Consider the following 27,892-nt stretch of genomic DNA (forward strand, 5'->3'; position numbering starts at 1 on the left):
TGCAGAACAAGCAAACATTCTTTACAGGTGGGAGAAACAGTAACTCTAAGTGCCTGATGAAAATAGTTTCTTCTGTGAAAGAAAGTGATGGCTTCCTTCTGGTTAATACACATAAAATAGCTACACTTTTCCTAAGGATGTTTGGTACCAGTGAGGAGAACAGCAATAGTCTGCAAGGTTGTCTGCCATTAGTTGATGACCACTTGGCAATTGTGGTGAAGTTGCCACTGACTTACTGTGATTGTTCTGCATGGACTACTTCTGTGGTATAACTAGTCTGTCAATCTTTAAAGACTCAGTTTGAAATCCAAAAGAACTGAGTGTCTGGAAGGTATTAAGCTTGCCGATTCATTCGCTTTTCTAAAACTTGCTCTTTCTATTCCTTTTACTTCTTTCTTATTTTCTTTTTTTAGTGTAAATGCCAAGGAGGAAGAAAGATTACACATTATTGTGTCAAAATAAGATTTCTTACTGTTTAATAATAATCCTGGGTGTTACTTGCAACAAGAATAAGTGTGTAATACTTACATACTTTGACTCTTCAAAATTCTATTAGTCAAGATCCTTCAAACCTCTCCACTGAAAAAATGAGATTAGCTAATAGACTTCAATGCTGTACCTCATCCTGTAATTTCTATGAAAAATCGTTTCTTAATGGTCAAGTTTATATACTGCTTCTTGGATCTTTTTCAATAGTACAATCAATTGAATGAAGCTGAAAACTCCTAAAACATTTTCATTTAATGACTTTTTAAACCTAACAGTTCGATTAACCTTGTAAATCAAAAATTTTTTTAAATGGTAGACTTTATTACAGATCTTTAGATAATCACATTACAGAGACTCAGTTCAGTGTAGAATATCTTGTCTCTGGTAACAAAGAGCAAGGAGAAAACAGAGTTCAAGCCTGTCTTCATCTGTTGCTGCTTAGTTTAGGCTATCTTAGGCAAGCATTCTCTCACTTGCTGAAGTTTCTCATGCAGATCTCAATCAGATACCAATCCTCATTTCTGTAGGCTGTATTTATTAACGTGTATCCTTAAATCTGCTTTTTTAAATATATATATATCAATCAGCACTTGGTAAGCCTGTATCAGCCCGGCAGAGGGCAATGGTGATATGTTTCAGAACACTGTTAAGGAGGCCATATTTAGTAAGATGTGTGTCATGCAACCTATTGAAGGAGAGGATGGTACACCAGCAATATCACAGGACAAAGTGACAGAAAGAAGTTTTAATTATCAAGACAACAGGTGAGAGACATGCCACTAAAAAAAGGGGGGAAAAAAACTTAAAATACTTCAAGTATTAAGAACAGAGCAAGGAATAGTCACACAATTAGCAGAAAAACTAAGTATCAGCATGGAGGGAGGTGCACATAAAGTTTTATGCTCAGTAAGAATGCTTTGCTCTAGATTTTTTAGAAAACAGATTTTTTTTAATGACTTATCTCTTAGACAAAATCGCCTAAATTACTTAAATTGCTGTAAACTTTGCTGAATTCTGATGGTCTTCAGCTTTGGAACTTAAAAAAAAAAAAAAAAAAAAAAAAGCACTAACCCCATTCACCTAAAATATTAAATCTTCAATACTACTGCTAACTTGCAAGAGCAATCTCTGACTGCACTAAGGTAGTAAGATAAGAAGAACAGAGAAGTTACTTGAAAGGAAAATCATGCCATGTTGGAATCTTCACTCTCAGCCACAGCTGCTGCTTGTTCCTCAGAAGTTCTCCCTGCCTTTGCTGAACTGGACTTCTTTTTCTTCCTTTCCTTTTGCTCCATGTTACTTGATACAAGTTCTTCGCTCTTCTGTGTGATATACTTCAGCTGAAAACAATAAACTAGTCAGTCATCTAACACTGAAACTTCATTTGTTCATGTATCCTAAGGGAAATTAACTGGGCAAATTTTTATTACCAAAAAAGTCATTTCAAAAAAGATGATAAGCATAAAACAGTTTTAACTCTTGCTCAAGGCCCTCAGTCTAAGCTGAATATATTTAGATATCCGAAATGCCCTGGCAAGACTAGGATTTAAAAAGCTATGTTACATCCACCACTAGAACCAGAACAGCAATGTCAGTGGTTATCCAGAGCAGTAGTTTACAGAGCTAAAATACTGTAAGGCAATAATAAGGCAAGCGCAAGAGTCCTCTGGACCCGACTGAAATGAACAGTAGCTGATAGCTGGAAACACAAAATTCAGCTCCAGCATTTACCATGCCTGCAGAAGTGAGTACAGTTGCATATTTCAAATCATATATGGAAGGAAAAACCTACTCACATAAAACTAAAATCAGCACATGATGTATTCTTGCAGAGACACACATTAATTTGCACATACATTCTATTTTTGAACAGAAGCATCTGTTTAGACTGTAAAGTCCTTAGAACCCTGAGAGAGGTGCATTTTATATTTTTATGCCATGCTGAATACATTTTTGAGAGTTAACAAGTATCAGATAATGACAAGGGCTTCCTCTTTGTGTAGACACTGTCTTCTTTTTCACATCAAAACTAAGCATTTACAAGGAATTTCTTAACATATGAGTGAAAGGAAGACCACTGGACTTTATAGAGACCAGCATGTGAGAGAATACAAGGTGAACCATTCCTATATTAATGATGTTAAGAAACTCAGCAGCTTGAGGAAGACTCAAGCTATCCCTGACCTTAAGCTAAAACAAAGAAACACAACATTAGGAAAAAAAAATGATTTACTTTCCCCAAGTGACAATGCTGTAATATGTCTGTTGTTTATTGTACTTGGAACCTCAGCAGCTCTGTTATAGCCCAAATATTGCTGCTTGGATTTCAAACACATCTATGTCCCCATAGTAAGGCATATTGTCAAGAAGCAGAATAAGATGAAAGAAAGAAAAATTAAACAAATTGCTAAGAACATTGTTTAGGCGATGGTCTTGCCCATCTATCTTTTGTAAACAAGTGAAACTGCTTAAGCAACAGTTGCTTCAGCATTTATGGCCTTAATTCAAATACTCTTTGAGAACTGACCAGTTGTTTTAAAAAGAATACTGTGAGAAAGAAAATATAGTTTATCTCACCAGAGAATTGCTCCTTCTAGCCAAAAGTTTCACATCTTCTACAGTGACTGTGCTTCGTTTTGCATGCCTGCATAAAACAGAAAAATTAACATCAATGAGTTTGTCAACATTGTTATGTGAGGATGTAAGGCATTTAATTGAGAGCAGTAACTAATAAGACTAAACAGGGAACCAGTAAACCAAATGCACCAATTTACTCTAAATATAATACATAAAAGCTTTTTGTACAAATTCGTTTGTGTATATCTGAATTCCTACACTTCTGTGTAGAAACACAGTAGAACTTGGCAACCAGCATATCAAGCATCATGGCTCTTTTTATTTCCCAATTCTTTAAAATATTTCCTTATTTCATTAGAGCAACCAGATGAAATATAGGCATGCTAGTAAGCATCTGCCACTCCTACATCACCTGGTACCATTACCTATCAACCCAGTTGACAATTACATGAAGTCATTAATTTAAGATGAGGAAAAACAATGTAGATTGGTGGAGGTATGAAGGACTTCTCTCCGTTTATGAATTTTCAGAGAATTTTGGTGGTCTTGAAGGACAACAAAAGCTTGACCTGCAATTCACAGATAGGCCAATAAAACCCTCTGAAATCTGAAGTACAAGAGATAGTTTAAAGATTATCCAGTTATCTGAGTAACATCCAAGAAAAGCAAGTGTTTGCAGCAATCAAGTGTTCTAGTACCTACCTTGCAAACATTTCAAGGTCTTTTGCAAAGTTTTCTGGAGGAAAAAAAAAGAGAAAAGACACCATATATTTTAAAATGCTCTGAGTAGAAAAAAAAACTATTACACTTCTATAGCTATTAAAACATAAAAAGTATAGCTCAGAGGTACAATGCTTATTTAATTTTCAAATATTTCATAGACACAGGAACAATGAGGCTGACAAAGGGTGAACACATACAAACAAATACAAAAAAAAAGTCTCGTACAACTGTGTAGGAGCTGACAGGATGCTCTTCATGCATAAGCCTCTATTGAAAACTATTAGCTAATAAATTCCCCCCACCCAAGAACTAACCAGATTCAATTATGCATTTAGGATCTCATCCTGAGACACTTGAACAACCCCCTGGTGTAGCAGGGACGTAGATTTGTGCTGATGCGTGTGGGAATTTTCAAACATGATGATCAGACCGCCAAACAGTACGCTCTTTCTGAATTCTTACACCTTAACCCTCACACATTCAGAGGAAAAGTAGAGCCCATCACTTCACATTGCAACTGCTGACACAGCTGTGCTCCTGTGAATCAAAGTAAATTATGAGAAGCAATCGTAGCTTCGGTGTCACTTTGTCGCACAGAGGATGGTCCACACAGAACATTTCACGTGCATTTAAATGCTCTTTCCAGTCCTGAAAATTATAATCAGTATTTCTTGCATTTTAGAGAAACCAAAGCAAGAAACGAATCTATCAGTGATAACGAGCCCCAGCGCTATTTTTTTAAAGCACGGTGCCCAGCAGCTGTTCTTGCACAGCCACGCGCAGACTCCCGTACCGCACTGCCTGAAGGTGATCTCCGAAATCGCTGCAACGCTTTGCTTGCTGAACCGCACGTCCTTGTCTTCCGCGACATCCTGGCACAGGCAGCCGACGGTGTAGTGGACCGCAGCCTTCAGCCTCTGAAACAGCCCCAGATAATTCCGGGTCGGTTCTCTACGGGTCGGTGCACCAGCTCGCGCGCAAACCGCGGGGGCGATTTAAACGGCTCCGGCACAAAGCACCGTCCGACCGCAGGGCCCCGCAGCGTGCCGGCGCGCACGCCGGGCCGCCGCCGCCGCCTCCCGCCGCGGGCCCGGCTGCTCGGCCGCCGGCCACGGCGAGCGCCGACCCCCGCGCGGGGCCGGGGCCGCGGCCTCCCCCGGCGGCGGCGGCGGCGGCGGCGGCGGCGGGGCCCGGCCGTACCTGGACGAGCAGCCGCCGCTCCTCGCCGCCCGCCGCCTCCATGGCGCCGCCCGCCGCCGCCTCGCGCCCCTTCCCGCCCGCCGCCGCGGGGCGGGGCCGCGTTTCCCGCCCGCCGCGGCCGTTGGGCGGCGGCGGCCGGCGCGGGGCCGGGCCGGGGCCGGGGCCGGGGCCGGGCCGCGGCCTCGCGTCCCGAGCTAGCGGCGCGGCAGCGCCTCGCCCTCACCGCGAACGTGCTCAGGCCCCTTGAGTTTCCACCACCGCCTTCAGTTACCGATCATGTTGTGGGGTTTTTAACGGAATTCCTAGATCCAACACACCCTGCCAAAGAGTAGCTTTGAAATTAATCTTTTGCTGGTCATGCCGATCTTCAGCAGCTGAGCACCTTGGCAGGTGACCGCTTTAAGCTCAGGCATCGACCGGCAACTTCAGTTAGGCCAAAACGGCCCAGCGACAGGAGTATCAGTCTCGAAGTATCCTTACACGCTGCACTGCGTTCAAGTTTCTCTATGATCCATCCCACCCTTCTCCTTTTTACGGAAAAGGAACGGAGCTCACAGTGTGAAAGACTGTGTGCAGGGGAATACCCAGGAATTAAACTTGGGGAACCAAGCCACCTCCTGTTACAGGTAAGCGACAGCACGGCACAGCCCTTTACCTCCGAGGAGCCTCGTGCCGCGTCCCTGTGCCGCCTGTCCGCCGATCTCCACTTCAGCAGCTACTGAAATGCAGTCCTCTCTATCTTGATCCCTATGAGCTTATGCACTACAGCAATTTTCATATTAAAATGTATTCTATGAAATACTGTGCAAAGACATTTTTAGACAGTTTTGGCCTGCAGCAGAAGAAAGAGAGATGTCTCAATATATTTATAGGGAAATTTATTTAGCTTTTTTATATGATATATATGACACACACCCACAAGTTATTACAAAAGTGCCCAGACACAAGTTTTAATACAGTACATTAAAAAGGGGAGTCCTAGGAGGGATATCTGAAATCTACAGTATCTTGACTTCAAGAGAAAATATTTCCATTAGACATTGTAGGCAGAAGAGGACACATTTCCTCCATGGCCTGTCCAGTTAGTATGGATAAATACACCTGGCTTTGATAATAATTCATAAGTATGTGCACCAAAGTAATCACGCTGAGCCTAGAACAAAAACACACACAGGAATATCAGTCACATACAAGTACTAGAAGTTGCACATACTGAGACTCAACCACGAAAACTAGAAGATCTGGCTCCAGTATTTTCACACTTATTCTCTAATGATTAGCAAAAGCAATGCAAATGAAACATTTATTAATATCTAGTTAGTAACAGCTCAGTAGAAACTTAAGTATATTACTTCTGCTAATTACTAATCTAAAAGACAAGCACTGACATATACTTAAAGATCTAGGATCAAAATGCTTTATAGGAAACTCAGTATCATTACCCTTGCTTCACAGACAGAATACTAATAGATGCTGACACTAATACGAATACCTCTGGTACTCTTTGTCCAGATATTTTAAGGTATTTTATTGACTTCATTTTCAGGTTTAACAGAATTACATTAGGCAATCTATACTTTTATTTTTACAGTGATGGAGTGAGTAGGACGTACTGCAATCACTGCCTTTAGATTAGTATTTAAATAACATCATGATGTTAATTCAGTTGCCAGATGATCTACAACACTATCTCAGGCACCTACCTGAATCAGGTTAGCTGGTAGCATCTCATGTCTGTATCCATCATAAAAAGAAAGTGCTGTAGTGAAGCAGGGCATAGGGATACCAATCTGGACTCCAGTACTGATTACACGTCGCCAGGAGTCCTGAAGAGATAAGAAATGGAAACTAATCACAGTTTCCTCAGAGCTATGTGCAAGCATATGGATTACTCTCATTTAAAAGCAGGTGCTGTTTCACATTGTGTAAAATCTAATGGCAAAGTCTGAAACAATGCGCAGCAGCAGGTGCCTAATTTTATACAGGAAAGATTGATCCAAAATAAGGGCCAGTAAGATGGAGTTAGCAAACAGGACACAAAGTGCAGAAATACTTCATGCACAATTAAACCACAACCTCGGGCAAGGGTGCCGCTCTTTCACATAAATATCAGCAATGCATCTCAAAAGCGAGAACACACTGGGGAGAATACTGAGCAAACAGTGAGGCATTTTCAGTACATCTGATCAAGCACAGTACAAAGACTGCCCAAAGGCATAAGAGGTCAGCACATTACTTCAAACAGAGACGGATAATCCTCATTTCAACTTCACACCTGATTTAGTAACTTGCATTGAACATTCAGCTTTAGTAAAAAGAATTATGAACAATAAAATGTGACGACTTTGTCAGCCAGATAATCTGGTTTTAGTTCTGCCCGTCCTCTGCTGCCCAAATCAAGACACTGTTTGGGCAGATCTAGGACTAGTGAATGGGGGACACTGTTAGTTTAGTGCTACTACAAACAACAGTAACAGAGCAGAGCTTTATATTCTGTATTATTGAAATCCAAGTGCACAATACACACAAAACAGGTGCAGTGATCAGAATTTTCACACATGCTAGACACATTTTCCTGACATCATGGTTCCTCAAAATTGCTATATTCCTACCCAAGGCTCTTCTGTAATAATGAAAACCTTTAAGTTTCTAATGATAGCTCTATTATTATCAAAGAGAAGCAACACCACACCGCACAAATTATATTTATGTATTTTGCCCATGCACTACCTTTAGGTTGACACTACAAATATACCTTGTAACACTGTATGAGGCACACCAGTTACATCTGAGAGGTAAGAACAAATCTTTATCATAAAGCATTATCCACTCCAGATCACAAGCCCAGCAAGATTTCAGTTATAGCTTGATGCATCTGGATGCTCACTGATAAAGCAGCGGTTCAGAGGTACAGAAGTTCTTTATTTAGAACTAACGTTCTCCAACTTTCTGACAAAATAGTGGCAAGACGCATTTGTAGGCATTTTTTCCAAGGACAGGTCACTAACCCTGGCATCTGGCAAAATTCTAATTTGGACCTCAGTATAGCATGCTTCACTACAGTAACTACAGTCCCAAAGAGTTTAAGGATTAGAGATCTTTGGGATTAATGAGGCTTTATAAATAGTTTTCAAAGACGTTCTCTCTGCCGTCTCATTCTTCAGTTTAAATCCATTTGTGATAGGAACTCCTGGGAAAGAAGTGGAAGGAATCCAGATGGTCAACTATTTCTTTTATGCTTTTCCTTCGTTGGAAACTTACCTGACAGTTTTCAACAGCTGTCTTAAAGAAATCATCCAACAGCAAATTCTGGAGCTCGGGGTTTCGATCAAAAGCATCTTTGATTTTTCCCAGGAACACACTAGGCAGAGCACATACACACAAAGAATCAGATTTCATAGTTTTCAACAGTGGCTCAGAATCTAAAAAATGACAGTGCCAAGATTTGACTCAGCCAGACATCAGAAAAGATGAAAACAAAACACAGACAAAAGAAAATCTGCAGTAGCTAAACCACAAGGAAATAATCTTCATCTGGTAATCTTTAGTGCTGACTACAGAAAGAGTCTCTCAGTATTTTATCAGCAGATTAACTCCAAGGATTTTCCAAGAAAATCTCTAGGCTTGTCAGATTAGCACTGCACAAACTAAATTGCTTCTTCTTTTCCTTATCATCACTTCTTGTCTCAATTACCTTCTAATGATGCAGCCTCCCCTCCACATCAGTGCAATGCCACCATAATTGAGCGTCCATCCAAACTCTTTGGCTGCTTGTCTGAGCAGCATGAAACCTTGAGCATATGAGATAATCTTGGAAGCATACAAGGCCTAGAAAAACAAATTCAAATTTAGTGAAGGCTCACAAAGGTGAATGAGAAATTTCACAGTTCGCATGCTCTGTTTAGTCCATATCTTATCAGGGCTGAGTTCAGTAGCCATGTTCTATCTCTTTGGTGGAAAAAAATCAATTAGAGCCTACTTCCACTCCCAAAGCCTTTTACTGACAATCTCCCCTTCCTCAATAGTCAGAATGTGTTACTGAAGAGCAAATACTATCTGAGGAGCTAAATATCCTTTCCAGTTGTTGGAAAGTTTTGTCACAGTAGAGAGAGATCAAGAGACATCATTCTCATTCCAATGGCAGGAATGCTGAGGGAGAAAAAGTGAGTTGCTGTGCATGAATTATAATCTCTGCATCCAAGCTAGTTGTCAGTGCCCCCTGTGGGATTTGAATTCCTTCAGGATTTTCTAACTGTCAGTAAATGAATTGGTCACATTCTGCTGCGTGGGCACCACCGGACAATGTTCTATAGGGTGGTGAAAAGCAGGAACCAGCTGCCATGGAAGAGAAATACAAGAGTGCCTCAGATTTATGCCTTGCCAGGGTTTACAGCATCCAAAACCTGCTTTGACGTACTACTCTAACACAGCACTGGGACAGACACAAGCACAACGACTCACCTTGCGTATGTCCTCCAGAAAGGTCTTTTTGTTCCCGCTGAATTGCGTTATTTTAGGTCCATCCAACAGCTTACTGGCCTGTATTCTTTCATCCTTGAGGGAAGAGAGGCACCGTGCAAACACAGCTTCACCTTTATGTAGTATAGGAGAGGGCAGACAATTAACAAGCCTAACATGACTGTTGAAGTCTAGCTGAGATACTCGTCCTTATGCCCATAGTGAGAGAGCCACAGCTCATAGTCAAATGGAGTCATATGGGAAGAACAGTATATAACTGAAAAATTTCAGAAACATTACTGAGGGACCAAATTGCCAGCCAACATAAATGCTGGCTGATACAGTTTTCAAATGAAAAGAAAAAAAAAAAAGCCATGAAACATCCACCTTCATCTGCTCTTAGTTTCAAAAAGTTACTTTAATCTTTCTCCCCATCTATAAAATAGTGCTGTACTGCAGTCTACAGACAGACAAGGTTTGAAGACTTCACTAATTCCTTTATCATGCTTCTGAAGATAAAAAGCAGTTACTTAAATGCCAATTCATATTAACTATACTTGCTTAAAAATGAACACACACACATTATATAACAGAGACTCAAATCAAAAGCAAAGAGAAAGATTTGAACAAGTTAATCTGTAAGAAGAAGTAAATTTTACAATCAGATAGGCTCATAAAACGATCATTCAAAAGCCCACAAGAAAGCTCTGTAACATCCCTACACAGCTAACTGAACTGCATTGCCAGGGCTAAGAAATTAGCCAAGCTGCATCTTCAGATTATAAAGAGAAAGCCAGGACTCCAGTCTCTTGATCTGACACAGTCAATTCCTAATCATGCCATTTTAAGTTGTACGTATTTGCAATTGAACATGGTATTGTGGTTAAATGAAGAAAATACATCATTTCCAGGTCTGATAGAGGAAAAGCGATTAAGTTGATTATAGTCTTCTTATTGAGGTTTTCTTTCTCCTTTTAAGTGCATTGTGGACTACCAAAAAACTCCCCAAATTATTGAAGGAGTCATGTTTTTACAGGATTCTGGATCCTCCCTGTAGTCGGATTAGCATACTGAATTACAGTCAGAACTGTTTTCTCTTCTCCATTTCTGCAAAAGTGTCCTTCTGCACTGGGGGAAGAGAGGGGAAGGGCTGGGGTGGAATCAGGAAGGAGCAGGGGTAGTAAGACTCTGCTTTGACAGGGAGAAGTCTGCAAGTCATGCTTACACAGTAAAACCACACACACAGAGCAACTGCCCTAAGAAGGGCCACACTTGCACAAGGGCTGTTGCACATACTTCCCTATCACCTCGTCATTACCTAACAACACTACCCGGCTTGCAGAGGATTAATCAGGGAGTGTCTTCTCCACCCTTAATCTTTGGAAGAATTCCAAACAAGCGAATATTAACAGCACAAGTGAGAAACCTTTTTTTTTTTTTTTTTTTTTTTCCCAAGGCTAGAAGTAAAAGAAGATAGCTGTGATAGAATACTAAAACCATTTACAGAAGAACTTATTTTGCAAAAATCTGTTGTTGCAATGCAGCCACATTTTTCTGATAGCTATCACTACAGTTACTGTCTTTAGCTTACTGTATAGTTTATCTTATCTTCTAATACAAGAGCACTTGACCATGCAGACAAAGGAAAAAGGTAGAGAAAGCAAGAAAAATAAAGCCAGTCAGAGAGCAGAAACTGTTGAGCATTTTATTTTCTCAAGGGGAAGTCTACACTGGGCCTGTGGTAGAAGCAGCACTCAGTGTGTCAACTCCCGTACTGTAACTCCACTCAAAAGCCAAGTTAGATAAAAAGGTGGGTAGCTATACTGTTAGGCATTATGTGAGTAGGTAAATGCTCACATGCTTTAGGGATATCACCCAAAGTAACTGTCAAACACATTCCCCAAAAATTAGTTTGGCTTTGGATTAGGGGCCTTGTGAACTACAAAATAAAAACCAGCATCTGTATACTCTGTATAAAGAAACACCACAAACAACTGTCATGGTAGAAAAACAGACAGCAGCCACTATCCCAGGCTAGAACTCTACCACTGTTGTCAAATATAGCTGTCTGTGCTCAAGCTGTAACATGGTCCAGCTTTGTGTCCTTGTCTAATCAGGCTAATTCCAGGTTAGCTTAGTTATACTGAAACACAGAAAAAGGAGAGGCTTGAAATACTTAAGTAGGTATCTGAAAAAATTCTCATGCCTTCAGAAAAGTCTAGGGATTTATCAAGTGGTGCCCAAGCAACAAGGTTTCATTAAAAAAAAATCTTTTAGCATTTTCTCAAGGATATAATGGGATTTGGAGGAGATAAGGTAAAGGATTACTGAGAGGAATGTTGCATAAATCTATTAGGATACTTTTCTTACATTCACCTGGCACAAGTCATCAGCAGAACTGGGATGATACCATGGACAAGGCATGGTAACAGCACCACCAACACTTGAGAAACAAGGCAAAAACAAATCCAGAGAAGAAAACCAGTAACAGTTCTCAAAGTCTACATCTGGAACATGTCTTCTGTGGGCCAAACCCTAGTGTTGGCTCGTCTCTGGGATTTACTGTGCATTACCATGCTCGTTAGTGTGACAAGAATCATGCAAGTAGGAAAGACAAGGCCAGATCAAAGAATCTGTTACCTATGAGTGTTACAGGGACTCCATACTCCAGGGCTGAAATGGCTGTCCACTTTCCTGTGCCTTTTTGGCCTGCACTGTCCTTGATCTTTGGGAGGAGGTATTTGCCATCAGTATCTCTGAAGCTGAGAATATTGGCTGTGATTTCAATCAGGAAAGAGTCCAGTTCTGTCTTATTCCATTCCTGAAATACCTGAAGATGGGGGGGAAGTAAATATACAGATATAGATATATAGATAGATATCTATGTCTGTCAGACAGACAGATATTTATATCAGAAAATAAGCAGACGGGGGGGGGGGGTGTCATTCTATCTCATCTAATGGTTCTTGGTACCCTGCCATACCTATCAATGATTTCAGCATCTCTGAAAGAGCATTGCTCAGAAGCCCTGAATTGGAAAGAGCCCACCCCAAACTCAGGGCTGCAAAGCACCCGTGTCCAAATAAAAAGGCAGAGGCCTTGCCTATCCTGTTGCTTATCACCTTAGGCCTTGATAGCTGGAAGCAGTAGTGTCATATCATTCCAAGACACATCACATTTATTGACTTGCTTCAACTGAGTTTTTGCAAGAATTACCTGCTTGATTATAAAGCTTAATCTTTTATTAGCTTTTTTCAGGCCAAGTCAATTCATATTCCTGCATAAAAGGTTGCTTCCTGGAAAGAAATCAACGGCAGAACTGAAGATTTAGACAAATTCTATTAATATTCAGGTGTAACTGCCTTCTGCTTCCTACCTCATTTCAAGCTCACAAGTATTGTGCACCTGACCCTTGCATAAAGCATAGCAGACAAATTTACTTCACGCACATACACCACCTTTACCCAAGCCCAGCTACCTCCATCACACTGCAGGCAGCCACCACGGCTCAGGGAGGAAAGACACTAAAATGTACAGATCACCTTTGACATTTCGTCGTGATCCATGCCCACCACATCCTTCATCAGGTGGTAGGCCTCACAGATCAGCTGCATGTCTCCATACTCAATCCCGTTGTGCACCATTTTCACAAAGTGACCAGCGCCCTCATCTCCTACCTGTCAGGAAAAAATGCCATCAACAATAGTGCTGCCACCACTGCCAGTGTTTAATACCTGCCTATGGCTTTTTTCCACCTAAGAATATTTTATAAGCCCACTGCTAACTGAAAACACTGTGCTTCTAATCACAGATTCACTTAGCTTCCACCACCCAGTCAAGCTTCACCCTTTCCTTGTATTGCCAAAGTTATCAGAGATAGTAAATCTGAATTGAATGCAACCAGTCAGAAAAATCAACCCACTATTGGGGCTGGTCTTACTAAGGTCAGCAACCAACCCTACTTAAGCTTGGATCTAACCACAAGCAAAGGTCAGTATCAAATCAATATTTACCCAGTCACAACAAGGTTCCCCGCTTCCCACTTTAGCAGCAATGCTTTGAAATATTGTCTTGATGTGGGGCCTGTGGGGAGAAATGGTAGAGCTCAGCAGGGAGGCAAAGGACACAAATACAGCAAAAGAAAATTCATCACTATGATGCACTCTACTGTAACTTGCCAATGGCCAAGATGGGGTGAGGGGCTGAATACAGCAATATCAAATAAAAAGTGAGGTTTTCCCAGAGTTAAACGCTGTTTGCAAGAAATGCAAAAAAGCCTATGTCATGTTCTTACAGCACAGCGCAGACAAGCTCAATGTACCTTCTTTTTACAGACAGGAAATTTGAGGCAGGTTATGACAAAGGTCCACATTCAAAAAAGATAAGAGTAAGAGCTTAAGTAAAACCCTGTTCTGTTCTATAACTACAAGAAAACACTGAGGTGATCTGGAGGAGAAGAGGGAGGGAAGGAATCCCACGAATGCAAGTCAAGCTACATTTATTCGTATCATTGCAGTAATTTAGGGAGCTTTAGTAATTGCAAAGCCAACAGGATAGCATTACAGAACATCAAGCCTGGAATAAGTGAAAGCTGTCGCTAGAAAAACAGCATGGTCAGCACACGCACTGCAGGTACAATGAAAGACAGCAACAAAGTTCAGGTAAGGGTGGCAGACAGAAGCTGTCTTCATAGCGCAGTTTAAGCCAAAAAGATCAGACAACGCAAAGACTACTTTTACTGGTGTTGCCAGCTTTGCACCATCAAGCTTGAACAGGCAGATTTTGGGATGAAATGCTGATGCAAAGGGACAGGTACTTAATGTTTCTAAAGCTCAGATAAGGCCTGGAGAAAAACACTTCTCTCTACATTTACAGTGAGAATGGGCCATCACGGATAGTCTCATATGAAAACTGATGTACAATCTTTTTCAGTAACACAGCAAAAACAGCAGGATGGTAAGGCGGAGAAACCTGCAAAAAAGAAATGTGTGCATTTGGCTCAATGTCATAGAATGGTAAGGTTGGAAGGGATCTCTGGAGATCATCTAGTCCAACCCTCAGCGCAGCCCATATAGGGATCAAACCCACGACCTTGGCATTAGCAGCACCACGCTCTAACCAACTGAGCTAAACCTGCATTCGATAAGCACAGCCTCCTTTGATATGCACATCACTGCAGGGACATTTGTTGCTGTCTGTTTTACAGCTAAAAATTTTCCAAGTTATCAGATCTCAAAGAAAAAGTCATAATCAAGAAATAGTATTTTTTTTAATTAAGCAAAATTCTTTTCTCCCCTTCCACAAATTTCTACCTTCAGATTTCTGTAGGCACTATTTTTGCCTGCATATTCCTGGATGAGAAAACTGAGTAAGTTTTGTCCATCATGAAAATCCAGCACTGGCCTGTGACCTCAGCTAGATTGAGAAATCTTGAGCCTTGAGGAAGTAAGATAGTGACATATCGTGTTCCTTACACACCCAAGCCCTTCCTCCCTCCCTCAGCTCTCAAGACAAACAGGAGACTATTGTTGCAAACAAGCCTGAAGAAGAATACACTAACTCATGCTTACCAGGCTTCTTTGGCTCCTCCTGGCATGAGTGAAGGCCCATATCTTGCACCCTCCTCTCCACCACTAACACCACTTCCAACAAACAGGATGCCCTTTTCCTTCAGTTCCTTACAACGTCTCTGTAACAAAGAGCAGAGCAGCATTATGTATACATACGTATTTTTAATGCCAGAGCCAGGTCTTAATTTTAGGGCTAAAATTTTGTTTTCAGTTCTGCTTTGAAACGGCAACAGACAATCTTGGAGAAAGTCTGTACATGCAGCAATGTGAATATTAGGAAACTTCTCCCTGCTTTGACACAGGCCCTTGTAAAAGAGATGCAGTGAGAGAACGAAGTGCTTGTAAGCACCGGGCAGAAGAGTGAAGCGCCGAGTAAAAAAGACTTAGAATTTACTGTCAGGTGATACATGCAAGGTACATGGATGTGAGGGAGGCAGATTAGGTTCAAAGTAAGAGTTGTATCTTACTGCATTATCCTATAGTCATATATGTACAAGATATAACAACAGATAGAATACCGTCTGTACTAATCAGAAACCCATATTCTAGGACCTTCCAACTAGGTAAAACCAATTCTATGAGCATCCTCAGATTTTCAAATCTCTCTGAAACAAGAAATTTCCACAGGGGCTTCACTTTTTAAAAGCTGCCAGTAAAAGTTTTACAGGGATAACTCAGTCTGGCTTTCCCTGAGCAGAGGAGAATTATCTTATTGGTTGACTACTCTGGTGATCAGAGAAGAACGAACCACAGGAAGGGAACACCTTTATCCATCCACTTTTGACATAAAACAGTATACAGCTTACTGTGGTATCTCTGTATTCAGAATTCCCACCATCAATTATGATATCTCCAGTCTCCAGCAATGGCACCTGTCAAAAATAAATCAGCATTTTAGTTTCCTCTATGCATTCAAAACATAGTACTGACAAACAGCTGAGATTTTTCCAGAGTAAAATTCTCCAAGAGTCGGTGGTAAGTTACAAGCAGAAAGAATATTAGCCTCACCAGTTTATTGATGAAGTCATCCACTGCACTTCCAGCCTTCACCAGCAAAATGATGCGGCGGGGCTTCTTTAGCTTAGAGACCATCTCCTCCAGGCTGTGAGCACCAATTACTTTGGTTCCCTTGGCCTCATTGGCCAGAAAGTCATCCACTTTGGAAACTGTCCTGTTAAAAGCACAAACCTAGCGGAGCAATAAAAGATGTTAATTAAAGCTGCCAACAGAACTGTTACTTTAGCTCACGCTAGGAATAATAAGAGCAAGACTCAACGTCATATGGCCTCCTACTTCCCTCTTCTCTAAAGGCATAGAGCAGGCACAAACCTGCAACTTCCTGCGTGTCTTTACAAGTGCTTTGGAGATGTACAACTAATAGATATTTCAAAGCAAACTTAAGAGAAAGATCATACTAATACGTAACTAATCCATCAAGTAGCTAAGTACAGGCATGCCAGGCCTCTTTTCTCTAAAAATCAGGACAGAGAGCAGAGGTTATAATTATAAGGAAGAAACAACACCCATTAGAATGTCAGAAAGGGGGGGGGGGAACCCCAAACACTCAGCTCCACTGCCAGTGAACCAGCCCTCTTGAACAAAGTTTCTTTTCACTTACCACGAAGCCGTGGTCGTTCATGTTCAAAATCAGGTTCTGACCCATCACAGCCAGTCCAATCAAAGCAATATCGGCTCTGGGAAGCAGAAGCACAAAAACGCCGGGCAGCACTCGTTAGCAGCGGGGTGGCACTGGCACCCGCCCCCCCCCACCCCCCCGCCGACTCTCCTTTCCGAGCGAAGGCAGCAGCGCAGGAGGCCCCTGCGGGCACCAGGCCGCCCAGAGCGCAGACCCGCCTGCAGCACACACCGAGCGGTCTGAAGGCACCGAGATTTCCTCCCAGTTACCACGGCAAAACAAGGTGGGCACGAAGGCAAGGCACCCGAAACGCCGCGCCAGGAGGCAGCGCGCAAACCCGACTGCGTGAGCGCGCAACAGCTCCGGCTCCGTCACAGCGCCGGTTTAACGGGGCCGCGCTGGAGCGTCTCGTCTGCGCGCGGCGCCGCTGCCTGCGAGGGGAACGGCCCCGGCCCCGGCCCTGCGGGCAGAGGCGGCACGCGAGGGAAACGCGCTGCTCCGCCGCGGGCCGCGCCCTTCAGCTCGCCCGCGGGGCGCCCCGGCCCGGGCCCGGCTCCGGCTCCCGCTTCGCGACGCCGCGGCTGATCGCGCCCGGCTCCGGCTCCGGCTCCGCCGCCGCTAACGGCCGCTAACGGCCGCTAACGGCTCTCCCGTGACGCGGGGCCGCCCCCCCACCGCGGCGGCGGAGCCGAGGCCCACCCGGCTCACGGCCCTGCGGGCGGCCCCGCCGAGGCCAGCGGGGCCCGAGGCCAGCGGGGCCCGAGGGCAGCGACGCAGAGCCCCGCACTCACTGCGCCATGGCGGCGGCGGCGGCGGGCGGCGATGGCGGCGGGCGGCGATGGCGGCGGCGCTCTCTGCCGGGGCGCGCGCCCGCCCGGCCCTCGCGCGCGTGGGCGGGGCGCGCAGCAGCGCGGCGCCCATTGGCTCCTCCGCGGAGCCCCGCCCCCCGCCCATAGGCCGATGGTCCCGGCGACGGGCACCCCCCCCCCCTTAAAGGGGCAGGCCCGCCCCAGGGAGCAGCACCGTACGCTTGTTTTATCTTTCCACCACGGCCTCTGCTGAATGCCCAGAAACGCTGCTGAACCCCAGGAACGTTGCTGAGCATCGCTGAAGAGAACAAGACGAAGGATAAGAAGGGCTTCCAGTCCTTATAAAGGGCAGTTGAGACGATTTCATTTTGAAAGGCATACACTTGAAAAATAAGGCTTTGAAAACAAGTAATTAAGATAAACTAATAATTAAACCACAATAAAACAAGCACACATTATAGCTGCTAATGCACTGGTTGTACCTTTATTGTTTCACCTCGTTCACTAACAACTCAGTGGTGCAAGGTTACCATACACAGTTAGATAATGTCTGCATTGCACACCTAAGGCTATACAGCAAATGGATCAGAATTAGTACAAATACATGAACTATATTTACATTTTTGTATACTTAAGCTCCAAACATATATTTACAAAATAAAATATGAAAATGAAAATCTGAAATTAATGTACAGTGTTGCTGATGCACTCCGCTGGGATGAAATCAGTTTGCAAAGAGATTTGTTCAAGAAGGCCACTTATACAGCGTATACCTTGTATACTTTGTGTACAGAGAGGTTGAATAGGAAAATGAGGACCACAATTAAAATAAAAAAGTATGTAGTTCAGTGCAACAGCATGTCTAATGTCCAAAGTCAAGAACATTGATCAACTGCACAGGAAGTGTGAACAGGCAGAGTAGAAAATTAAGAACTGATCCTGGGAAGCACTGATCATCCAAGACTCTCTCTGCTTGTAGACCTTGTTTTCAATATGAGCAGGAGGTAGTTCAGTACTGCTCAGGATCGGGCCACTAATTTGGAAACATAGCCTCAGTTTTCTGAATACATGGCTTATGTTAATTTAAAAACTGTTCCCAATTGATATTGGATACAGCCATCTGGTTAGCGTTGGACTAGTTTTGATTTCAAATACTTAGAATGCATAAATGGCCTTCTGAACAAAATATCTCAATCTTGTTCTTTGAACGGCTGATGTTTTTAACAAGGAAGCACAAAATTAATACATTCCTGCTACATACAATAAAGTTCAGATCACATACTGGGTTTTAAACCACATTGGAGAGATGCAACGCACATGTTAGAGACCCATTTTAAAATACATTCAGCAAACCGTCTCAGAGCAGCATTAGTATCCTTCCATTGAGCAGCTGGTTAACAACTGCATCTTCAACAAAGAAACACCACCACAATATAAACTAACACAAACTAAGGCTGTGTAAGAGTACCAGAAAGATGCATATGCATAGGCAGTATTAGTTGATTGCAGAGTACCAATGGGTCTTACTCCCAAGCTAATCCTCTTTCTAATGTGCGATTAATTACAGATATATAAATATACAATACATTACATAAACTCAAATCCCTATAAATTAGATAACAAGCAGCAAAAAGTAAAGTCTTCGCTTTGAAATACCTTGCTACTTAGTAATAAGGACTGTTAGACAGTGGCAAAAAGACAAAAAACAATGTAACTTTCTCAGTGGCTTGGAAATACTACTCCTTTCCCTTCCACGTTCCAGAACATAGAAATTTTCTAACAAAAAACAAAATACTTAAAGTGCATTTCTAAAACACAATATAGGAGGTTTAGTTTAGTTTTAAAGTATTCAGGAAGCTCCAACACCATGGTTTCCACAGGAAATAAGGATTCTATTTTTTTTCCTTCCCTTTACTGAAGAGTATAAAAACCCAAATCTACAGCACAAGTTCACTCTCGAGTTTCTCCAAGAACTGTCAGTTGAGTTTACCACTACTGCTTATGCTCAGTGGGTTGGCAGGCCCACAGCATGATGCCTAGTGGCTGGGTCCTAAGAGCTGCCTGACTCTAGGAGCCCCCCCAACACACAGTAGGTAAGCAAAAGTGGGTTTTTAAAAGTCAAGAGAAGGCAGCTTAGCACATTTTTCCCTTCTTGGTCTATTTCAAAACATAAGTTTTTAAGGTGTTGGGCTAGATCAAAAAAAGCTTTAAAGTGAGCTGGTTTTTTTGTTTTGTTTTTTTTTTTTTTTTAAGAAGAAAACCTGAATTGTCTTTCACTCCAGTTTTAAGGAGCAGGGAAATTGATGTCTCAAAACAGGCTTCAATAACTGTTGAAAAATTCTTTAATTGTGTACTTATATATCAGTCTGAAAACAATAATGCCCATTTGAACTCCACGGGACAAGAATCTATTTTTGTCACAGACAGGCTTTAAAAGATGCTGATGCTTAAGAACAGAATTTTGCTCTTCTAAGGACCTGTTATCCGTATATAGATCAAGCCATCTGAAGTTGCCTGATATAAGGGTAACTGTTATGCAATACTGCTTTACATTTACGGCTCCGTATAAAGTAAGCATCTGTCTCTTCCTGCTTTCACAGGAAGATTCCCTTAATCGTGCTTCTGTGCAATACCTATATCCCATTAGTTCATTTTTCTGGCTTATTCAAAGCAAAGACTTAAACTATAGTTTTGTTCTAGTTAAAATAATAATAATAATAAATGTTCTCAGTGCATCATATAATATCACCACCTGAATTGCTACCCCTCCTCCTCTGCTCAGACTCGTTCCACCTTTATTACTAACAGTGATGGTGGCAGCAACAGCTTAGTGCTTAAAATTAACCTAATTCATTCTTAATACATCTTGACATCTGCTTAGCTCCAGTTTGGGGAGCCCTCTTTCAGTACTAGTGGTCTTATTTGCATGCACACCTGAAGTGCATATCATCCATTATAAAGAAACATCACCACTATATTGAGTCACACAATTAAATAAGATGCAGCCAGATAAAAGAAAATAATTTTCCATATTATGCTCTTGGGTCCCCAGGACACTCCCTCACTCTGAGTTCCAGTTCTGGAGCAAGTCTGGGAACCACAGGAGACAGGATGAGTACACAATTTAACTGGAGTACTATCTTGAAATATATAAAGATATGTCCTAGCAAGTGTCAGACTCCCTCTCCCTGCCCCTTTTCCAGCCATGTTTTTAGGAGGTCCCATTATGCATTGCAATCTGCTGCAGAAGCAAAAAACCCATAAGGCTAAAAAAGAATTGCCTAACTGCTGACAATCCCACACACGCTTCTCGCCACAGAACTTCCAGTGCATGGCATGACTTGTTGACAAATGATCTGAATGAAAATAACCTTCCCGAGCTGCTGTTACAAAACAGTATTTTCCTAAGTGTGCCTACAGTAACAAACCCCTTCTGCCTCCACCCTGAGAGACAGGAGCCTTAGCTTGAAATCCCTGTACATCCCCCAGGATCACAGTCAGCCCTATCAGTGCCCAAGGTAAGTCAAGAAAGTATAGCACAGAAGTGTGAAACAGTTTTAAAAATAAGCTGAAAAATCCCAGGCTCCTTGAAAACTTGAGATGACTTTACTTCTCAGAGGCGAACTCATTCTGCCTCCCTTTCTTGGGGCAAGGATCAAAGCTTTGCCATATGAAGAACTTATATTGTAGGCCAAGAACTAACACCTCCTAGCTGATCTCCAACAAGCCAGTTACTGCACCCCACTGTGACCAGGAGTGGAGTCTACCTGATCTGTCCTCCAGGAAGGACTCTCTCTGAAGTTAAAAGTTAAGGGGTTTTAGCTAAGGAAAATTGCAGCAGGGACACAGGAGGTATTGAACAATTATTCCAAGGAGAACTGAAAGCTTTCTGTTCGTGCCTGGAGAATACTGCAAGTGCCAGGTTTAGAAATTATTTTCTAGAGAGAGGATGGGCTCTAGAGAGCCCATGGACAGACTGGATGTCATCCACATATTACAGATAAAGGACCCATTTATAAAGCAGGCCTTTCACAAAGAAATGCAAATACACTGCTCAGTGTAGTCTTCCATAATGTGCCAGTTAGAATCATAAATCTCTTCCAGGAGAGGCAAGCAAGAACTGTTTTTGCAGGAACTCAGAAGCCCAAACTAAAAGCAGAAAAGGGAATTACTGCCCCCCTGTGGTGATCTCCTGAACACACCCTAGGAAACAACAACGCTGGCTTTTTTCTTAACACACGCCATCCGTATCAAAACGAGGCTGAGCATCTCAAACTTTAGGGATTACATCTAATATTGCAGCGACATTGCTTATTTTTCCTCACATAAGCACAAGCTCTGTCTGCTCAGCTCAGCTCTGAGGCAGAGGAGTGTACATGTTCTCAGGGAGATTCAGAGCCAAACACTGCTCATCTGCACACCACAGCAAGAGTTCAAAGGCAGGTCATTACAGCCAGCCCCTCTTGAGCTGTTCCCTCCTCTTTTTGTAGGTCACGCCCTCTTCTGCTGGACTCTGGAAACTCAAAAACTTGCACCAGTCCAAAATCCAATCTGCCCAGACAGGTTTGTCCAAAGGTTTATCCAATATCAGCTTTCAACAGAGTTTAAATTGGAGGCTGGATCCAGAAAGCCTGAGGAGCTACTGCAGTTTCTGGCTGGGTAATGTTTACAGAAGGAATAATCTTGCCCTGGTGTTAAAACTTTGTCCTGAGGGAACCAGTGACTACTGCCAAATCATAAACTGAATGAAAAACCTAAAACATTTTAGACAGACATGGACAGTGGGAAAGACACCAAAAGGTCAGTTGGACTGGAAAAACAATCATTATAACAAAAAATACTTTTTTTTTTCTTTTTAGAGTCGTGCATAATAACTTTTTTTTTTCTTTTTTTTCTGGCCACATGCTACTAGTAGGGTTCTCAGCACAAGTGAAAAGAAAAAAAGGTAGGGTTAAGAACAGCTAGAAAATGTGCTGAAAGAGTTGGGAAGGTACGGGATGTTAAGCCACAGGATAACATACAAGAGAAACTGTCAAGAATCACAAAGAGAAAATGAGAGGTAACATTTTATCTATCAGAAGGTGAGTTAGGGAGAGCAGATGGAGGAATGTTACATGGACTCAGTACTTCATCTGGCCCGTGCGTCTTCGAGCCAGTTTTGACCTGCACAAGAAAGAAGTAAAAATTATTTGTTGAATTCTGGAAACTTATTTTTCTTCCCTCCCCACAGTTGGCCAACTTTCTGTTCTGCTCTTTTGTGCAGGTCTAGATAATTACCCAACTAGCTCACCCACTTTCTCAAATCCTCCAGAACAAGACTAATTCTGTGACTATCTGCGCACTTGCTTATAACTATCTCTAGCTCTGCAGCATTTGAATGCTCAAGAACTGTCTCTTACCGTATCGTGCCAGCAAGAAGCGGGTTGAAGGCGTATAACCAGTCGTTCATGTCTTTGTCATTGATGGCCTGGAGCAGGACCCCACGGTGCTTTGTACATACACCAAAGGTGTTAGGTGTCTGAAATATCAAAGACAATTTAAAATAAACAAGTGTACAAGCACAGAAGCTGATGCACGTTCCTCTTCTCAAGAAAATACATCACATTTGTAAAAAACACAGGACCCAAGGACTTTCCTTTAAGTTATTGATCATTTCCAGGATAATAATAGTCAGCCAAATGGGACATCTTCTATGAAATATAGTTTTAGCTCACGAGTGTGGACTTTCAGAGCTGCTGAGATGAACCAGTTAAGTTCACTCGATTCTCTGTGGGATGCATATGTGTGTTTTTTAAAACAAATAAATGCAGAGTCCTGGTACACAAGCTCATAAAAATGAGTATGATCCAGAATGGCAATCAGAGTTTCAAGCCTCTTGTAGAACTGTATCCTAATCATAAGACATCCTGAACAAATTGGAAATTTTGCAGGCAGCATCGTCAGAAGCCATGAGATAAGGGGACATTGCTCTAGAATACAGATGCAATTTCCTTAGACGAGAGATGATGGACAGGACAGTCTAGGTGCACTACCACCTGCAGTGCTATTCCTGTTCTATGTATAAACAATTGCTCTTAGACTGACCTTTACCATTGCCTGCTGATCCTCACTGTACTCCACCTGAGCCGTGGATAAGTTTATGACTCCTCTTTCCACAGGATCTTTATCGCTGTTGTAAATAAAAACATACGGACGACGGACCACCACAAAATGCTTGGCCCACGAGCTGGAGAGTGGCTCTTTGAAGTGGAGGTATCCTTTCTTCGAGACTACAGAACTGGAGGGAGAAAAAAAATATATATATATTTTCTCCTAAGTAAGGCAACTACTGAGGGCCCCGTATTAACTGCAAAACATTATACAAGACTAAGGTCTTCATATGTTCCGCCTACAACTCCATTATTTAAAAGTTCTTTTACAAAAAGCTGAATTTTGTCTTCAAGTATTGTGCAAAGTTCTGGCACAAGAAAATAATCCATGAAGACCTGGACTTCAGTGAACTTCAGCCATCAGTTTGATGATAGCAGACATTATATTTAGGTCATTGGAAATCTTGTTCATTAAGTGAATGCAGGGAATGAATGCTTCAGAGTTTAAAGATCAACACAACTCTCCTCAATCCTGCTGCCAGTTTAATTACAGACAACTTTATAGTTCTGCTATCACCTGCTATTTACTTTCCTTCAAATGGGACAAAGAAAACAGAAATCTCAGAAAACGCTTGTGAGAGCACACAGGAAAGCACAACCACACTACAACAGGAAATTTACCCTGGTCTGATTTCCTCAATATCAGGAACAAGGTTTAGGAATTCATTCTTTCCAGCTCTGGCAATATAGGAAGTTTCTACTGCAGGAATGAGCTGAAACTGTTCCAACTCAGGACAGGGACTAGAGGCACGAGAATTTGCTTCTGGAGTCCTTAAAAAAAAAAAAAAAAAGTGAGTGAATGTGACAATAGATTTTAAAACATACCTACAGCCTAGTCTTACAAGTTTCATCCTATAATCCAGATCTTTTGTATGATATAGGGAGCCCTTTGTACAATATCAAACAGCATTTCTAAAGAAATTTGTGGACTAAAACTTGAGGCTCTGTACTGAAGAGATAAATATGAACTGCTAACAAGTGTTTTCCCACTATTTCTCCCTTGTTGCCCTTGCCAAACACTGTCACAACACAGAGACATGTCATATTACGGTTTGACAGAAGAGGTGCTGCAGCACTTCCTAAGAGGTGCACTTCTCAGAGAATGTTAAACACAAAGTCCAAATTACGTGTTTTTCAATAGTAGTTATTCCCAATTTCACCAAAAATAGCTTCTGTAGATAGAGCTGAAAAAATATACAAAGGTTATTGGCCAAATTGGTCTATTCCAGGCTGCTGCTAGTAGGTCTTCTTGACAAACATACTCCCAACCCCGCAAAAAACAAACAAAACAAAAACAAAAACAAACAAACAAAAAAATCCCCACCACAACCAACCAATCAAACAAACAAAAAACCACAGAAAAACACTTTGGGGACTCTGTGTATTGAAGATTAACTGGTCACTACAACATCATGCATCTGGCTCTTCTTTTACCACAAGGAACAGAAACACCTTAGAAGCTGAGAAAAAGGAATATATATGTGTGTGTGTGCGCACGCAGAGTAGTTGCAGAAGATATAGCAAGAGATATACAGAAACATCTGAAAGTATAGGAAAGGAAAAGAGGGGAAAAAAGAAATTCAGATAACATAGCACAGACAGCTTTGTGAACGCTAAGAAGTACTTTTCCCATTCATACCCTATACTTACTTCTGATCAATTGAATTGCATCTTGAATCTACCAGAGAAGGACAGGTAGATGAAGGAGTGAGGGTAGCACTGCTGAAACTGGACACTGATGGGTCCCGCCCAATTGGAGAAATATCAGACAGCTACAAGGACAAACACATGCAAAGTATTACAGAGGAGATTTTTGTAGCTGGTGTTCAGTCCTAGTTGGAATAGGGCACTCAAAGAAAGCACTCAGAAAGCTCAGATAGTAGAAAAGTGTTTCTATTGGCCATTTCCCTATTTAGCAGTAAATTTTTGCACAGAAATGCTTCTACACAAAATCGCTATCTGGGAATAAAAATAAAATGACATTCCGTAGACACAGTTTGTTAATGTACTACACTTCTGATTATGTACACCCTGACTCTGATTATTTACACCCTGACTAATTCAATGGAATATATTAGTTTATTTGTTTTGCAACAGAATCGTGCCTGGGCCTACAGTCACAATTCTTGAAAGAGCTTTTTGATTCTGTCCTGTCCCATCCCCACCCCTCCCAGGCTTTTGCATAGGGAAAGCGAATGATTAAGTAATAAAGAGCACCTCCAGCCTTGTGATAAACTAAAAGCTATGCTATAGTCTGAGATCACACTATTTCTAATTCCTTTAACTGTCTTTAGAACCTGAAGCTGAACAGAACAGGTAAGTTCTTCGAATAGTCTGAAATTGAAGAAAATTAATATAAAGTGTTTTGTCTCTTAATAGCATCAACAGATTCTCCAATTTCAAATATATTGTTATTGTATAGAGTTTAACCTTGTAACATTCCCAACAGAAGTTGGGAGACTGAGTAGGTAAGGAAGGACAAACAATAGCTGTTACATGTTTAGCTGCTGCTGTCCCAGAAGAAACAATGAAATCTTTACCTTACAATCACTGATGCTGTTGTACACCTGGTTAAATTCACGATTGAAAGTGTGAGTAAGAAGCTGCAGACACTGAAGAAAACACACAGAAAACACAAGGAGTTTACATTTAGATTTCCAGAGAAATTAGAACACCTAAGAGGCTTGCCAAGACATACTTGGCAGCTCACCAGAGAATAAGTAAATTCTAAACTACCACTGAAAAGTCCAGCATTACAGAACTCAAGACTAAAAAAAAGCTAACAAGGAATAGGTTTTACACAGACTAGGAGAAAACGTTAGGCTGGACTCTGAAGGTCAGTGAATCCCAACTTCTGCTCAAAGCAGAGTTTAAAAAATTTCAAGGACAGAAATTGTACAGCATTTCCTAGCAATCTCTCCCAATGTCGAACCTCTCTCCCTGTATCACTTCTGTTCTTTATTGTTCACTTTGCAGAAGAGGCTGATTGCCATCTTCACAACATGCTTACCCCTCCCTTCAACTAACCCCTTGCTTTCACAGAAGATGACTACCATGTGATCCCTCTTTGACCTTTCTTTCCTTTTGGTTACAGAATTCCAGTTTCCCAGTTGCCTCAGCCTCACCACCTTTTACATATACATGGCAGCCCCTATTATCTTAGTGAATCTCTCCAGTTTAACACCTCTCTTGTACTGGAAGACCCAGAACTGGGTATGGCATCCCACATGTGGCCCTGAAGTACAAAGAAGAGGGGAATAAACACTTCCCTTGATAAAATTCAGGAGTTGCATTTACAGAAGATCTAACGAAAGGGAATGAAGTACAGCCATAACAGCACAAACCCAGTCACCTGCACTGGCTTGTTGGAAGACAGAGGATCACAGTTACACAGTATATTAAAATGAAACTCATAACATGGTGAATATCCAGTTGTATCTCTGCAAGTAAAACTAATGAGCATGGGACAAACTAATTCCTAGGTTCTGCAAACCAAAAATCCTTGGACTGGAAAAGACAGAAGGATGCCATGCATCTCCCGGAAAGGATCGAACTAAAACAAATTAGCACATCAGTTCACTGTCCATCTCACATATCTAATTATTGATCCCCGGGTGGGAACCAGCACAGGCACACTTTCTGTAATAATGGAGTAGCTGTGGAGTAGTTCTTCCAATTAACAAACCTTAAATTCTAGCTCATCAACAACATTTAATCATCCTTAGTACCTCTATTTAGACCCACTCTCCTCTTCTCATAAGTCGTACCTTGGTGGCCAGCTCTTTCTCCCGATCCACCAGGCTCTCTATATCAGCTGAGTCATAGCCACTGCTTTCACTGGGGGTGACCGCACTCTCAAAAGTGGTGGTGGAAATCTGGGAGGAAATGCTGGTGGAGGTGCTGAGGGTCCCACTGCTCAGACTGGGAGACAGTGAGTCACTCAGGGACTTGGGAATGCTCTCACCAAGCTTTTCACGAAGCAGAAGGAAATGTCGTGTTTTTTCCACCTGGAAAGAAATCAGCATCAGATGACCTAAGGTCTTCCTTATATTCACAGACACCGAATTCTTATGCATTCTGTTAGGATTCATACAAGTACCAAAAAAGGAGTTTACAATGGCACTAGAAGCTGAACCTGCATTTGTTGAATATAGTGAGATTCTGAGTTGAAGACTATCCAGTGGCCAGCCACATTCTTGTCTTCCCTGTTGGAGAATTTATTTAAATCTTAACTCTGAGAACAAACTCTGTTTTGAAAACCTGTTCAGCTCAGAAGGTCAC

At 42.0% G+C, this 27,892-nt stretch overlaps 3 protein-coding genes across 14 annotated transcripts in view; all 3 read right to left on the bottom strand.

Moving 5' to 3' along the window:
• Nucleotides 1-328: 328 nt before the first annotated feature.
• CENPS (centromere protein S) lies at nt 329-5,079 on the bottom strand. 2 transcript variants are annotated; one of them, XM_062593687.1, is made up of 6 exons: nt 4,990-5,079; nt 4,583-4,706; nt 3,769-3,802; nt 3,067-3,133; nt 1,662-1,829; nt 329-870 (listed from the first exon to the last, which is right to left on the bottom strand). In XM_062593687.1, the coding sequence occupies exons 1-5, from the start codon at nt 5,029-5,031 to the stop codon at nt 1,674-1,676; spliced, it is 423 nt and encodes a 140-aa protein (XP_062449671.1). In that variant the 5' UTR covers nt 5,032-5,079; the 3' UTR covers nt 329-870; nt 1,662-1,673. The 2 variants fall into 2 exon arrangements, with proteins under 2 accessions (XP_062449671.1, XP_062449669.1); XM_062593685.1 differs by having other exon boundaries at nt 329-1,829.
• Nucleotides 5,080-5,852: 773 nt separating this feature from the next.
• On the bottom strand, nt 5,853-17,511 carry PGD (phosphogluconate dehydrogenase). Of its 2 annotated transcripts, none has more exons than XM_062593683.1 (13): nt 17,445-17,511; nt 16,636-16,711; nt 16,026-16,205; nt 15,824-15,889; nt 15,018-15,136; nt 13,461-13,530; nt 12,990-13,124; nt 12,088-12,277; nt 9,451-9,581; nt 8,684-8,817; nt 8,251-8,350; nt 6,693-6,815; nt 5,853-6,142 (listed from the first exon to the last, which is right to left on the bottom strand). In XM_062593683.1, exons 1-13 carry the CDS (start codon nt 17,450-17,452, stop codon nt 6,023-6,025), a joined length of 1,452 nt encoding a protein of 483 aa, XP_062449667.1. In that variant the 5' UTR covers nt 17,453-17,511; the 3' UTR covers nt 5,853-6,022. The 2 variants fall into 2 exon arrangements, with proteins under 2 accessions (XP_062449667.1, XP_062449668.1); XM_062593684.1 differs by lacking the exon at nt 17,445-17,511 and adding an exon at nt 16,885-17,055.
• Nucleotides 17,512-17,917: 406 nt separating this feature from the next.
• The window catches only part of KIF1B (kinesin family member 1B), a 95,093-nt gene continuing 85,118 nt past the window's right edge, over nt 17,918-27,892 (bottom strand). For all 10 annotated transcript variants that reach the window (XM_062593680.1, XM_062593677.1, XM_062593679.1 and 7 more), the window contains 7 exons: nt 27,379-27,618; nt 26,152-26,223; nt 25,262-25,383; nt 24,233-24,382; nt 23,547-23,739; nt 22,862-22,980; nt 17,918-22,625 (listed from right to left, as the gene is read on the bottom strand). In XM_062593680.1, the coding sequence (XP_062449664.1) occupies nt 22,583-22,625; nt 22,862-22,980; nt 23,547-23,739; nt 24,233-24,382; nt 25,262-25,383; nt 26,152-26,223; nt 27,379-27,618 (939 nt within the window). In that variant the 3' untranslated portion in view covers nt 17,918-22,582. The remainder of the gene's footprint in view (nt 22,626-22,861; nt 22,981-23,546; nt 23,740-24,232; nt 24,383-25,261; nt 25,384-26,151; nt 26,224-27,378; nt 27,619-27,892) is intronic.

This window comes from Rhea pennata, chromosome 22 (genome assembly GCF_028389875.1).
Source record: "Rhea pennata isolate bPtePen1 chromosome 22, bPtePen1.pri, whole genome shotgun sequence".
NCBI classification, from domain to species: Eukaryota; Metazoa; Chordata; class Aves; order Rheiformes; family Rheidae; genus Rhea; species Rhea pennata.

Bases quoted from the DNA above. Each gene is read 5' to 3' on its own strand.
- PGD (XM_062593683.1), bottom strand. The intron at 13,531-15,017 runs GTAAGCATGAGT...TTCTCCCCACAG, and splicing joins GGAGGAGCCAAAGAAGCCTG to GCCCCACATCAAGACAATAT. The intron at 9,582-12,087 runs GTAACAGATTCT...TACTACATAAAG, and splicing joins AGTCCCTGTAACACTCATAG to GTGAAGCTGTGTTTGCACGG.
- CENPS (XM_062593687.1), bottom strand. From the start codon at position 5,031: ATGGAGGCGGCGGGCGGCGAGGAGCGGCGGCTGCTCGTCCAG. The intron at 3,134-3,768 runs GTAGGTACTAGA...TGTTTTATGCAG, and splicing joins GACCTTGAAATGTTTGCAAG to GCATGCAAAACGAAGCACAG. The intron at 1,830-3,066 runs GTGAGATAAACT...TATTGTTTTCAG, and splicing joins CTAGAAGGAGCAATTCTCTG to CTGAAGTATATCACACAGAA.